The following is a 13,223-nucleotide window of genomic DNA, read 5'->3' on the forward strand; positions in this document are numbered from 1 at the left end:
ACGTCTTAGAGCAGAGGTGCTATTAACAAGATGAACAACAAAAGGCACTGCGGTCTTTCCCCAAAGTATTCGTTCATATCAGCTTCGAGGAAAGACGGTATTTGGGAATATTTTACTAAAAATGAAAAATTCACAATTTCTCAGCTCAAGTATCAGGAAATATTTTCAATGTTATCCACTTCCCTAAGGTCTAAATCTCCTGAAAAAGGACCCACATGGCAAGACACTGGCCAGATGTTACGGTTCCAGAGAACGTGAGCCACGAGGGAGAACCTAGACCACGAGGGAAGAACTGGGAAAGACCCAGCTGCCTCTCTTTCACATTAATACAGAGGCCGGACGCTGTGGACACCTAGGAGGGCAGTCCACATGCACCGTGTCCCCCTGGCTCCCGAGAACCCCCTCCCGTCCTCTGCCCCCAGTCCATGCCCACTCTGGACGACCCCATTTCTGCTGCTGGCATCTCCGTCACCCAAACGTGGACCCCTAAAACAAATCACCTCTGGCACTTCTCTCCTCTGCTGCCCTTGTGTTCAATTAACTGCCAACCCGACCAGTTCCCTCAGTTATTCCCAATGTTTCCCTTCCTTGCCCGAAGCTCACAGAGCTCTCAATGAAATGCTCTTAAAATCACCTGTTGGTCAACACTTTCTTTCCAGATTTATGCGCTCCAATCTCCCCACATGCTTTCCTTCCCCAGCACTTACTGCAGGTTGTGTGATCCCTGGAGCAATGTCTCCTGCCCCTTCCACACTGCCAGCACCCCTGCCCTTTGGCTGCAGGAAGACCGACGGCAAGGTGCCCATCTGGACCACTCTGTCCCCAGAGCCTGGCACAGGAGGTACTGAGATGGCCATTTCCAGGCAGGAGGCCCATGGTTAGCTTATATCATTAAAGGTTTCGTTTTCAAAATGGGCTGCAATGCCTTGAGTACGAATCTGGCAGTTAGCCTGGCATTACAATTCACTTTTACTTCAGCTGATCACAGCTGAGCAATCAGGCTGGCGGCTGCTGCTGAAGCCAAACCACCAGCAATGGGTCCTGCCATGGAGTCACTTTCAACTCCTCATCTTCCAACCCTGAAATGCCTACAGGCTATGTGGGGACAGAGCGGGCCCTTGGGGACACCGGGGAACGCAGCAGAGGCACCAGGCAGCACTGGGAACATCCCACAGCTCTTCTTGGAGCTATTCCACATCGGACGGCGTGCCCTGTACCTTTTGCGTGGTCTTTGTCCAGCTGGTTGGCCACTTTCTTCCACTCTTCCATCTGTTCTTGCAGTGGGTTTATCAGACAATCGATTAAAGCACTTTTACCAAAAGGGAAAGAAAAGGAGAAACAGATGTATTTCTGTTGTCAAGATTGACATTTGGTTGTCAAAATATACCAAAATCACGATTATCTGAAGTGAGACAAGGCAGCATACAAGCCCAAGTTCACATCCAAATCCCCGATTCTGTAACAAGCTTATTTTCAGGATGCTTTTCAATGACTGTTACAAAGCTTTATGTGAGACAGATAGAAATGACCTCTCTTCTCATTCCCCCATTTAGATTTAATGCTTTTATTCACAAGCAGTGCTGCATACCAGTGGGGTCTCCCTCTGGCTGCACGGCTGAAGCACCTGGAGCCTCTGAAAAGCCTCACCCCACAGCTCATGGAAACTCTGAGGGTGAGGCTCACCCATGACTATTTTGAAAAAGACCCACATGATTCTGCTGCGCATTCAGGATTTTAAGTCATGAATGTGGGCTGACTGTGGGCAGCCTCGAGAAAGAGAAGCTGGACCACCAGCTCCTGCATCAGAGGGTGCAGGTGTCTCCAGGTACAATCCACTCATTTTTGCCGTATCCCAAAGAGACCGCATTAACTTCCATGGAGAGGTGGCTCCCCACACAGAGGAGTCAAGCAAGTCATGGAACCAAGCGTTTCATCTGTGCAACAGAAGAAAAACTGGTCCATCCCTACGTCATAGAGCTGTTGTAGAAAAAGCCCATCAATTGCTTTAACTGCACTGGTGAGAGCTATTCAGAAGCTGCTCTCAGACTGCTCTTTGAAAATCTCCAAGTTCTTGGTTCAATTCCCTCCTTTTCTGATGAGGGTCAGCATGCAATTCCCTCCCTCGCACACTTCCTCCAGCCATCAACACAGCTCACACCTTTACTCTTTCCAGGTCTCTGCTCCAATCTTCCTTCTGAATAGCTACTCCCTAAGTAAGCACCCTGTGTCTAACAGTGGCCACCCATGCCCTCCCGCATGTACTTCACCTCATGTCACTGACTGCCACCTGACATAGCAGGTTTATTTAGTGTCTAGTGTGTAAGCTCCGTGAAAGCAGCATGTGGTCCTATTTACCACTATGTCCCGTATAGCTAAGGAGGTGCCTGGCACATAGAAGCTGCTCAATAAACAGTGGCTGTCGAAGTGGTGTCTCCTTACCACTAAAATGGGGTGAGGTGCCATAGGACTGGCTTTAGAATAAGTCAAGATGACGTACGTGAGTGGAGGCACTGTGTGGTTTGGGGAGCACTATCCAGGTGTGAGGAGGAGGGAAAGAAGCTAGCTTTCTATTTTCCCTACGCCACGTGCTTGCTGTTGTACATGTGTGGATATTTCATTAATTTTCACAAAAACCCTCCAGAAATTATCATCCCCATTTCACAGGGGCTGAGGTCCTAGTCAAGACTACAGCATGGAGCGGCCAATTGAGGCTCTGACCCTCAGTGCTTCCTGCTGTGGGCCCTCCCATGGGGGCCCTCCTGAGAGGGTCAGAGCCATTTCACTTCAGCAGCCACTCATGGAACTTGCTACCCAAAAAGCAGAACCGTGCAAAACTGCTGAATTATGCTGAACAGCTTGGAAAAATGTCCAATGTCCATTCTCATTTGAACACCAGCAACTCTAAGTCCCCATGCCAGTCACTGCCATTCCTGCCCACTCAGGATGCTGGTAAAACAGGCAAGGGGCAGACAGCGTGGAGGGCTCTGAGCTTCCACAGTGCTCTGCGGTGGGTCAGGAGGGAACACACAGGGGACAGGACAGCAGGGCACGCCTCACTCTCCAGTGCCAGCTCCTCTTCAAGAGCCTCCTGCAGGGGAGGGGGCCTGGGGGCTCCTCACACTGACAGAGTCCTGCCACATCTCAGCACTTCCTTAACCCGAACTTGGCAACAGCGTTTTGAGATCTGGGGGGACCATGCTCCTCACCTCGAAAACTGCCTCAGCTTGGCTTCAATGCTTCTGTGCCGCATGCACATCCTGGTGAGGGCAGAGCCAATCTCCCTGGTGCCACCTGAAAATGCAAGAGGCAAAGCTGAGGATGTGAGACAAGTCAGGATCACTGAAATACTTATAAAAGGGAATGAAAGAATTTAAAAACAAGTCAAATTTCATCATGTTATAAAACCCAAGCCAATGTCTTTCAGACTTTTCACCATGCACATGTGTGCTCAAGCTCACACACACATACACGTGTAAATATGTATGAATGGTGGCATATTTTTACATACTCACCAAAACAAAAGCTGCCTTTACTATATACAATACCCTCTAACATCGTCTATTCTAATTTTTTTTAATGCTGATTGTGACCCAGAAATTGATTTTAACAACCCACTAATGCATCAATCATCTATAGTTTGAAAAATACTTCCCAAGGAAGATGATGAAAATAGTATCTGATATTTAGGGAAAAGCCGTAGTTTTCCCCCCCTCTTCTGGCAAAATAACCCTGTTAGCATTCTATAGAACAGCTAATAAGGCCATTCCAGCTGTTTCAGGACACACACAAGCATTTCAAAGAACAGCAAGGCTAAAACCAAATAAAACAACAGAGAATTTTTTAATGGGTTTGGGCAACACCAGGGCAAGAGGTCCTCCCACTCAGCAAATGCTGAAGTAAACTGCAACAGAGTTCCGTTTTCCCGAAATTCTTGTCATACTTCTCCCTTCAGGCACACCCTTTCTAAGATTACTCCTGCGGTTCCCCTTCCTTGCCCCTTAGAAACTACGCTGGAATCAGCATCGACTTGGGTGTGGGGGAGGGGGGAGCAAACTGCAACTACAGATGGCAATTCTGCACCGACACTGGGAAGCACAATTAATTATAAATGTTATGAAAACACTGGGGCTCGCGAAGTCAGGGGGGAAATGTCAAATAAAGCACTATTTTTAGCAGATGAGGCCTTCAAGGGAAAGCCGCAGGAATTTATGGCAGGTTCAACCAAGTCAAACGAACAGGAGAAAAATTCCCTCCCTTATTAGTCCTCACGGCGTGATTACGGGTTGTACGTTCCCCTCTGCCTTCTAGAAATACTGATGTACTGTTTACGTTCCAGCTATTTTCCATTTTATTCTGCCAAGCTAACAGGTTTCCAGAACCAAAAAAGTATTAGCAATAATAGTGGTATTATATGTTAATATTTCTATATTTTATCTTAATCTGAAAAGAGAAATCTCCTAAGCAATTCTCTACAACAGGGTTTCTCCATCTTAACACTGCAGACATATGGGCCGGGTGACTTCTTGGTTGGGGGCAGTCCTGTGCATTGAAGGATGTTTAGCAGAATCCCTGGCCACTGTCTACTAGAAGTCAGTAGCAGCCCCCCAATTGGTGACACCCAAAAATGTGTTTCTTGGGGAAAACACCCCCACAAGCTGAGAAGCACAGCTGTAAACCAACCTGAACAAGACGTAAACGTCACCTGAGGCTGTTTAAACGGCTAGAAATCTGAAAAATGTCCTCTAGCTCCTGGCACCTGCAGCTACTCTCAGGCATTAAGTAATCGCCTCAGCAGCACCATCTGGCACCGCTCATACCTCTCCACCAGGGGGGCCAGCAGAGGGCGCTGTTTTCACAGGAGCGCTCGCCGGCAGGTTCTCTTAAGCATTTATTGCTTATAAGCAAGGACAGGGAACACTTTATCCCCAGGGAAATATCGCCTATTTTTCCTGGGCCTTCATTTGATTAAAAGTTAATAACCTGGCCATGCAAGGAAATTGGCATGCTCATTTACTGCTGGTAAACGAGTACTTTTCTGGGGGAAAACTTGGCAGCATCTATCTAGAAAATCCTTAAAAAATCCCCTCCTTGACCGGGCAATTCTACTCTGAGAAATTGAACCTGAGGAGATAATCAAGGATGAGAGCAAATCCTTACCTAGGAGTCTAGGCATCGAAATTCTGTTTACACCAGTGAAAAACTGGAACAAAATCCCATTCCCGGGAGCGGGTTAAATAAACCACACAACAGTGCCGCATGAAGGAACAGCACGTGGTCAGCTAAATGCTGGGCGACGGTTAAGTTCGCGGGCAGGTGAGTCATTTGTACAGAGCAGAATTCGTGCGGGGACCTCGGATAAGCCCTCTGCACCATGAACTGTTTAATCCTCCCAACTGTCCCAATTGCGTGGCGATGATCATCATTCCCGTTTTGTAGACAGAAGTGCCTATGTAATTTGTTCAAGGTCACACTGCTAGTAAGTGGGAGTCCAACCCAGGGGACCCTCCAGAGTCTGCGTGCCGAACGGGCACTTGTGACAAAGGGAGACGGGAAGGGGTGGAGCCGAGAGCCTAGAACACACCGCGAGACTTAAGTCTCTACACACTGTTAGGGGGCTAGGGTTTTACAGCCCAGCTCTCCAGTTGTGGTTCTTGAGCCTAGAACTGTCCAACCGGCACCAGGGGCTCGAGCTCCAGTCCTTGCTGAGCTGCCACAGACAGGTAAGTGAAGGACAGTTGCTTTGCTGATCACCAAGCTTCAGTTTCCTCAGGACAGGATTCTGTGATTGGAAAAGATCACCTCGAAGCTCAGTTTCCTCCTTCCATTTCTCTGCTCCACTATTTCTGTTACCTCCCCAGATATTTTCCATAGATGGCTGCCAGTTATTTATCATCCCCAGGAAAGCCCAAGGCTTTCCGGAACCAGCTGGCCTATTAGGATTGCAAGCAGTTTCTACACGCGCTGCGTGTGCCCCACGACGGTGCCTCTGCCGCCCAGGAGGCCCAGGGAGAGGAAACAGAGAACCACAAAGAAAACTTCTGAACAGCAGTGTCTCTGTCCAACTGGGCACGAGGGCAGAAGACAGGCAGATGACATCCTCCACAGATCCCGGGACCCATCCCTTCGCATTACTGCTGATCTGGGCAACATGGGGCACCCTAAAAATAGCTCTCTCTGTGGACGCGCATAACAACGTCCTGCGTTCTTCCTGACCCTTGCTAAAACTTAAAAAATAAATCAGCAGGTTTGAAAAAGCTTCAGAGGAAACTGGTTCTAGCTACAAAGACAGATCAGACATCTGGAAGAGCTCCGATTTGACAGTGAGAATATTTATGGCAGTCAAATGGCTGGTTGATACACTCAGCACCTTGTGAGTGAGGACACGATTTTACTTGTTTCCATACGCCCTGCACCCAGCACTAGTGCTGAGTGAAGGAACCAACATTTATCATTTTAAGAGCAAATCACTAGGCTGGCTGTACCTGGAGGCGAGACCAGGAACTGGGTTTATCTTTTGTTTAATGTGTAAATGTCTGTGTATCTTCTATGTGCACACTATAGAAGATTCAAAATAAATAAGAGTAAATATGAGATTCTTATGATAATAGAAAAGGTCTGTATTGATTCAAGGTCAGCCTAGAGAAACAACTGTGTATTCATTTCCTATTGCTGCTGTAGTAAATTACCACCAACTCAGCGGCTTAAAGAAGCACACATTTACCATCTTACAGTTCTGGACACCAGGGGTCCAAAATCAGTTTCACCAGGCTAAAATCAAGACACTAGAAAGGCTCCCTTCCTCCTGGAGGCTCCAGAGGAGAATCTGTTTCCCGGCCTTTTCCAGTTTCTGGAGACCACCAGCATCCCTTGGCTCCTGGCCCCTTCCTCCATCTTCAAAGCCAGTGGGGTAGCATCTTTTCACTAACCTCAGCTCTGCCCTCACAACTCTCTCTGACTCTGATCCTCCCCTCTCCTGCTTGTTTGGGACCCACCAGGAGAGACACCTCATCTCAAGACCCTTAACTGAATCGCATCTGCAAAGCTCCTGTGCCATGTGAGGTACCACAGTCACAGGTGTCAGGGATGGGGACATGGACATCTGTGGGAGCCCTTTTTCTGTCTACCAAAGATGAGTAAAAGCTGCTAATTTGGAGAGTGCAGAGGGGCACTGTGGTCGAATCTCCAGTGTCCATTCGTCCTCAGATGGTTAGTCTGGGCCAGCAATCTAATTCCATCCCCTTCGGCAGTGGCTGGTCCAGGGATGGGACAAAGATAGAGAGGAAGTTGTTGGGCGGGCCTCCAGGGATAATTTCCCTGGTCTTAAAGAGAGACCCCAGAGGATGCAAACAGGAAGCAGGCTGCCCAGATGCTGCAGTTTGCCATCATGATGGTGATGGGGACACCTGCCTTTGGATGAGGCTCATCCTACGGACAGAAGACAGAAAAGGCCTGGGTCCCCAGTGACCTTGCTGAGCTGCCAAATTAACACACCCAGAGCCTGCTCTCCTCCCTGAACCTGGGGCTCCCATTTTGCAAGAATGTACATTTCCTTCTTTTTATAGCTGCTCTGCTTAGGTTCTGCTTCTTGTCAGTTCAAAGAGGAAGAAGGAGGGTGCAATGACCTCTCAGGCTTTCTCCTGGCACCAGGACTCACTTCGTTGCTAAAAGAAATGTAAGTCCAGCCCTTGCTGCTGAGAGATGCACAAATACTTTATGGCAAAAATTTTAATTCCTCTCACTGTGGTACATGTAAGCTCTTTCTCCCATAACAAGCAAAAGTTTTTATTTTAAAAGTAGCACAAAATCAGCCTGCAATCTAAATGGAATGATCTGCAAAGGAGACAACCAATGGAAAGAAAGAAGTTAAAGTCCAAGGCTAGACAATCAAAGTGTGAATGCTGGGGCAGGTACTCTGTGTTTTGAAACAAATTTCTATGAAAAAAAAAATTTTTCTATGAAACAAAGTTCACAACAGTTTGCTGAGAAATGTGTTAGGTTCCTAGGGCTGCTGTAACAAAGCACTCCAAACCAGTTGGCTGAAAACCACCAAAATCTATGGTCTCATAGCTCTGGAGGCTATAGCAGTCTGAAATCAAGGTGTCAGCAGGGCCATGCTCCTGAGACCCAGCGATGAAGAATCCCTCCTTGCCTTTTCCTCACTCTGGTGGTGACTGGCAATCCTGGGCTGGTAGATGCATTGCTCCACTCTCTCTCCATCATCACGTGACGTTCTCCCCGTGTGTCTATCTTCACATGAGACATATGTATCTGTGTCCAAATTTCTCTCTTCTTATAAAGACACCAGTCGTATTGAATTAGGGACACCCCTAATGACCTCATCTTAACTTGATTACATCTGCAAAGACCTTATGTCCAAATAAGGTCACATTCACAGGTACCAGGGGTTAGGATTTTAACATATCTTTTGGGAGGAATACAATGTACCCCATGATAAGTGCCTATCTGCCATGCAGCAAGGATTAAAGTGATTCCAAAGATGATGAAGGGCCTGGGCCTGGCTGGCTCACAGTCAGGCTGGGGGATACCTAATAATGGTGCAGGGACCACAGTCTGCAGCAATCCTATGAGGCAGGAATTATTATCTCCATGGTACAAATGGAAAAACATACTGAGGGCCACAGGGCTTGAAAGTGGTAGAGCGAAGACCTAAGCCCTGATTTTATGGAAACCAGAAGTCTCTTTCCCACTATGACAAGCTGGAGACATTCCCAACCAAGGACAAAGAGGCACATTAAAGTGGCAAACAAAATACAAACCGTTTAATGCCCATTTGGGAGCAAATGGGGGGAGGATAAGAAGAGTAGAGCCTCCGATCCTGCCCCACAAAAATCTGACATGGTTATACCCTTCAGACTGCCACTCGCCACAGTGGCTTTGCAGTGAGAGGCGGGACAGTGGCATCCAGCAAGTGGCATTGTCCCATCGCTCCACACTGCCTCATTTGCAGGCGGCTGCCATCTCCCCACGCAGTGGGGGGCTAATGGACAGGCCCTCGCAGGGCCCACAGTGCGCAGGTGGCCAGCGAGGGCTGAAAAGCTGATCTGTCAGGCCTGGCTTCTGCGGCAGAGGGGGAAGGGCTGGGGGAAGGGCTGGAGGAAGCGAGACTTAAGAAGTGCCTGGTGGAAGCGCACGGCTACAATAAGTCACTGTGCCTCTCTCGGCCCCTGTGAGGGCTAATATTGTTGGAAGGCTAATTAGGAGGCAGACTGCCCACTGGCCATGAGCATGCTCTCTGCCACCCCTGCAGGAGGCCGGTGCAAAGGGGCAGGCCAGTCACCTGCAGCAGGGGCTTTCCACCTCGGCACTACTGACATTTGGGACCAGGCCACTCTTTGTCACGGATGGTCCTGTGTGTTATGGGTGTGTCGCAGCACCCCTGCCTCTACCCTCTGGATGCCAGTCGCACACCCCAAGTCATGCTGACGGGAAATGTCTCCAGATATCGTCAAATGCCCTTGAGGTGCAAAATCGCCCTTTTTGAGAACCAATGGCCTCAAAAAGGAGAACATGTGTCCTTGTCCTACAAGGAGGGGCCACTAATTCTGGCACTGGGCCCTAGGAAGCCACACCTGACACGCTCAGTGTAACAGCAGCAGCCCCGCACACGAGCTGCAGCCACGATGGAAAGCTATCAAGCTCGATGCCCACCCCCAGCTTCCTAAGCACAGAAGTAATGGGCAACTCTCGTTCACCTAATGAGGAAAATATCCCACTTGCCATTAAAGAAACGTTAATTTCAAAACATACACGTGACCTTCCCCACACAGTCAACAGGTACTAGCTCCCCCCCTACAGCCTCAGGGACACATTAATGCATAAAGGGGCAGGTTATGTTCAAGTCCAAAATATCAGAAACGTCCAAACAACCAGGAATGGGAGCTCAAGAGGCCCTTGTCAGGCAGGATCTCGGGCATAGAAAACCCACCGTCTGTGTAGTTAGAAAAAAGTGCTTGGTGAGACCATTAGGAGCTTGGAGGGAAAGGCGCAGTGGAATAAGAAAGCGACCTAAGACTACTCAACAGCCCATGACTTCTAGTGATGCCCTGTTAGCCCCAAAGTGTCTCTAAAGACCTGTGGCATGAATACTAACCAAGAGAGCCATGCAAACCTAACCCCAGCAGGTGCTCTCTCTTCGATGCATGTGGATGCATAAAACTGCTTACTGCACCAACTCGGCTCTACATTTAAAAGGTTTAAGCGAGGTGCCTGTGTGTGGTTCCCAGGTGTGTAGCTACCAAACATATTAAATATGACTGTAGGTCCTCCTGTGACATATTTGTATCAGGAATTTTTTTCTAAAATGTATCTGTTTTATTCCACACCAAATCTTACCTGTTGAGGTAAGCAATTCCTCCCCTCCCAATTGACCTCCAAGAGTCCTAGGGCCTCCTTAGCAACTGACTCCCACCCTCTCTCCTCTTTGACATATACTTGGGGGATACACAGAACCCCGGCAGCCTGCAAGCCAGTTTCCTAGCAGCAGCATTCTCACCATGGGTAATCGTGAGTCTCGGAATAAGCTCCTTGCCATCTTGCAAATTAGCATGAAGATCAGGAAGAAAAGCAGTGGAGTCAAAGGGTTACAAAGCTGGGCTGTGAAGTCAGAGTGGATTCAAAGCTCAGCTCCCCCACTTGCAGCTGTGTGACCTTGGGAAGGGTCTAACTTACTTAGGGTCAAGTGTTAATGATTATACTCTGAAAAATGGGAATGTCAACTGGTGTTTAATTCATCTTTGTTGCATACACTATATCCAAAATGCATTATCTGTGATTTCCAGTTCGGTCTTCCTGTGAAACAATCTCAGCCTCCTATATTTTTTCAAAATTGTCCCCAATCTTTTACAATTGCCTCATCCACACTGAATATGATGGCAACTTTTTAAAGCAACTTGCTTCTATCCTGTCTATGTAAACATTCCACTTATTTTGTAGAAATAACCAATTTTGATTTTTTTACACTCATATTCCAAAGGTTTATATACCTTATAATACCTCTATGATGGGCCATACAATTGGCAATATAAGGTTTGGGAGCACACATAACTGACTCTTAGGTTAAGCCTGCAACTCAGTGTGTGGCCCTGCAGAGAGAAGCCTACTAGCTGTGCGCTCACTAAAGGCAGGGCTGATATGTTTTAGAGAGAAAATAAGGAGCACTGGTTATATCAATGGGTCAGTAAAGTAGGGCTTTGATGCAGCAATAATCAGCCAAGTCCTACAGAAAGGCAGAGGCCAGAGTAATTAACTCAGGCCCGGCTGGAGCATCTGTCCACATTGATGTGCTAGCAACCGCATAACAGCCCTCCCTTCTCCCTCACCTAATACCGCCGTGCTCCGAGGAGCTGGCTAATGAGAACACGGAAGGAAAGGTAACTGTACGAAGGGCAGCTAGCTTCTCTGGAAGCCAGAACTGTTCCTTCCTCCCCAGTATCTTCCCCAGTGCAGAGGGCCCGCCCGGGCAAGACTGCTCGTACGAAACAGTTACACATCCATAAAGCGGCCATGTGATGGGACTCAAAGCTGTGGCACCAAGAGGTTCATGGTCAAGTTACTGCTGTGAGCCTCCCTCTCCTGGTGCCACACCTTCAAATCAGGCAGACACCTGCCAATGGCTAATCTGCTTTTAAAGGTGTCCCCACACTTCTAGATCTCTCTGTTGTCTTTTTATACAGCAAAGCTCAGGACCCTTGTGCCACCGGTCTCCTTCCAGTAAAGACCAAAAGGAAAGTTCCTATGGAATCCGGCATTGGGTACGATCATGGACCACTCAGGGCCGCACCAGCCATGGCCTGCAGCAGGTTGTAATACTGTAGGTTCACTACAAGGAAAGAGTGTCTCTCTCCTTCCTCTCAAGCCCCCGCAATCTGAGAGCCCAGAAGTCTTGAAATGTCAGGTGTCTTTTCACCTTGGCGGCCGGCTGGAGGACAGCCCAGCCGTTGCATCGCAGAAATTGCCTCAGCGTGCATCAGCTGCCGCTCTGGCCGGGCCATCTGCTGCCCTGGGGATGCCTGCAGCCGGCGCTCCACGCTGCTAACATGCCGGGCACATGCCAGTGTCATGCCTGACGAGGGAGCTGGCGTACTGCTTCTGCGATGTCGCTGGCGTATCTCAGGACGCCTTTATGGTACAACTTTCAACGATGGTACACGGACTTCCAAAGGGAGAATGCCACCTGGACGTCAGCCTGAGTTCCAATAAGAAAGAAGGGAGCACAGTTCTTACACCCCGAAAAGCTTACCCATGATGCTCTAGCTAACAAATATGTGGTCCAAGGGGCCAAGTGCAAAAGGCCACTAGGTGGACCGCTACAGCCAGACCAACAAAAGAATGGGTAAGGACGGCTTGGGCATGCCAGGCAGGGACACCAGCTACACCTCAGCTGGAGGTGGGCACAACCACTTGAAGCTCTATAAAGCAGATTTCTCAGGTGCCCTCCAGGCTGGATTAAATGACGTCCTTCCCCCTTTAAGAGAAAGGATCTCATGGCAGTTGAGATGCTGGAGAAGAGATGCGACAGCATGTCTATATTCAACAAACATTGAAAAAAAATGCTTCCACGGTCTAATTACTGTGCTATGAACAGAGGAGACAGACCCTGTCCTCATGGAATGTACATCTCATCTAAACTTGGAAGCAATGGACTTTTAGGGTGACCTTAGAAAACTCATGAGGCCACAAACCAGCAGTTCCTTGCTGCTCTGTGTCACAAGTTTGCCTTTAATTATCAGAAAAGCTCCTCATGACCTCTCAGGAGTCCTGTGCTCGCTGTCACTTCTCTTGTTCAGAGAGACACAATCCTTCTCTTCGCTGCATCTGTGAGGCAGCTGGTTCCCATCAGGGGTACTGTCATTTTCATTAAAGGTCAGAGAAGGGGCTCACGATATTAAGAACATCAAATTAACAAACTACATTTCTTCTGGCTTCATTGGCATTTTATTTTTATCCTTGGGCACGAAGAGATGGGAGGAGGTGGCATCGTAGAATGCCCTACATTTGTTTAACTACACTGTAGTTACTACAGGGAGGGGAGGGAGGGAGAGAGAGAAACAAGGAGCTCCCGATATTATGAGATACCATACAGAGATCATCTACCATTTACACCAGCCACATAATCTCGCTCTGCGCAGTGGAGACACTGCTCATACTTAAATCACTGCACAGCATTCCAAATACCTTCTGTTAGTCTTGACAATCGCTTCAAA

The 13,223-nt window shown here is 48.3% G+C and overlaps 1 protein-coding gene across 8 annotated transcripts in view; it reads right to left on the reverse strand.

Moving 5' to 3' along the window:
• Window positions 1-13,223, reverse strand: part of MTSS1 (MTSS I-BAR domain containing 1) — a 136,205-nt gene that overhangs the window by 27,675 nt on the left and 95,307 nt on the right. For all 8 annotated transcript variants that reach the window (XM_087825481.1, XM_087825480.1, XM_087825479.1 and 5 more), the window contains exons 4-5: window positions 3,207-3,291; window positions 1,218-1,309 (exon numbers count right to left, since the gene is read on the reverse strand). In XM_087825481.1, the coding sequence (XP_087681607.1) occupies window positions 1,218-1,309; window positions 3,207-3,291 (177 nt within the window). The remainder of the gene's footprint in view (window positions 1-1,217; window positions 1,310-3,206; window positions 3,292-13,223) is intronic.

This window comes from Miniopterus natalensis, chromosome 16 (genome assembly GCF_054644295.1).
Source record: "Miniopterus natalensis isolate mMinNat1 chromosome 16, mMinNat1.hap1, whole genome shotgun sequence".
NCBI classification, from domain to species: Eukaryota; Metazoa; Chordata; class Mammalia; order Chiroptera; family Miniopteridae; genus Miniopterus; species Miniopterus natalensis.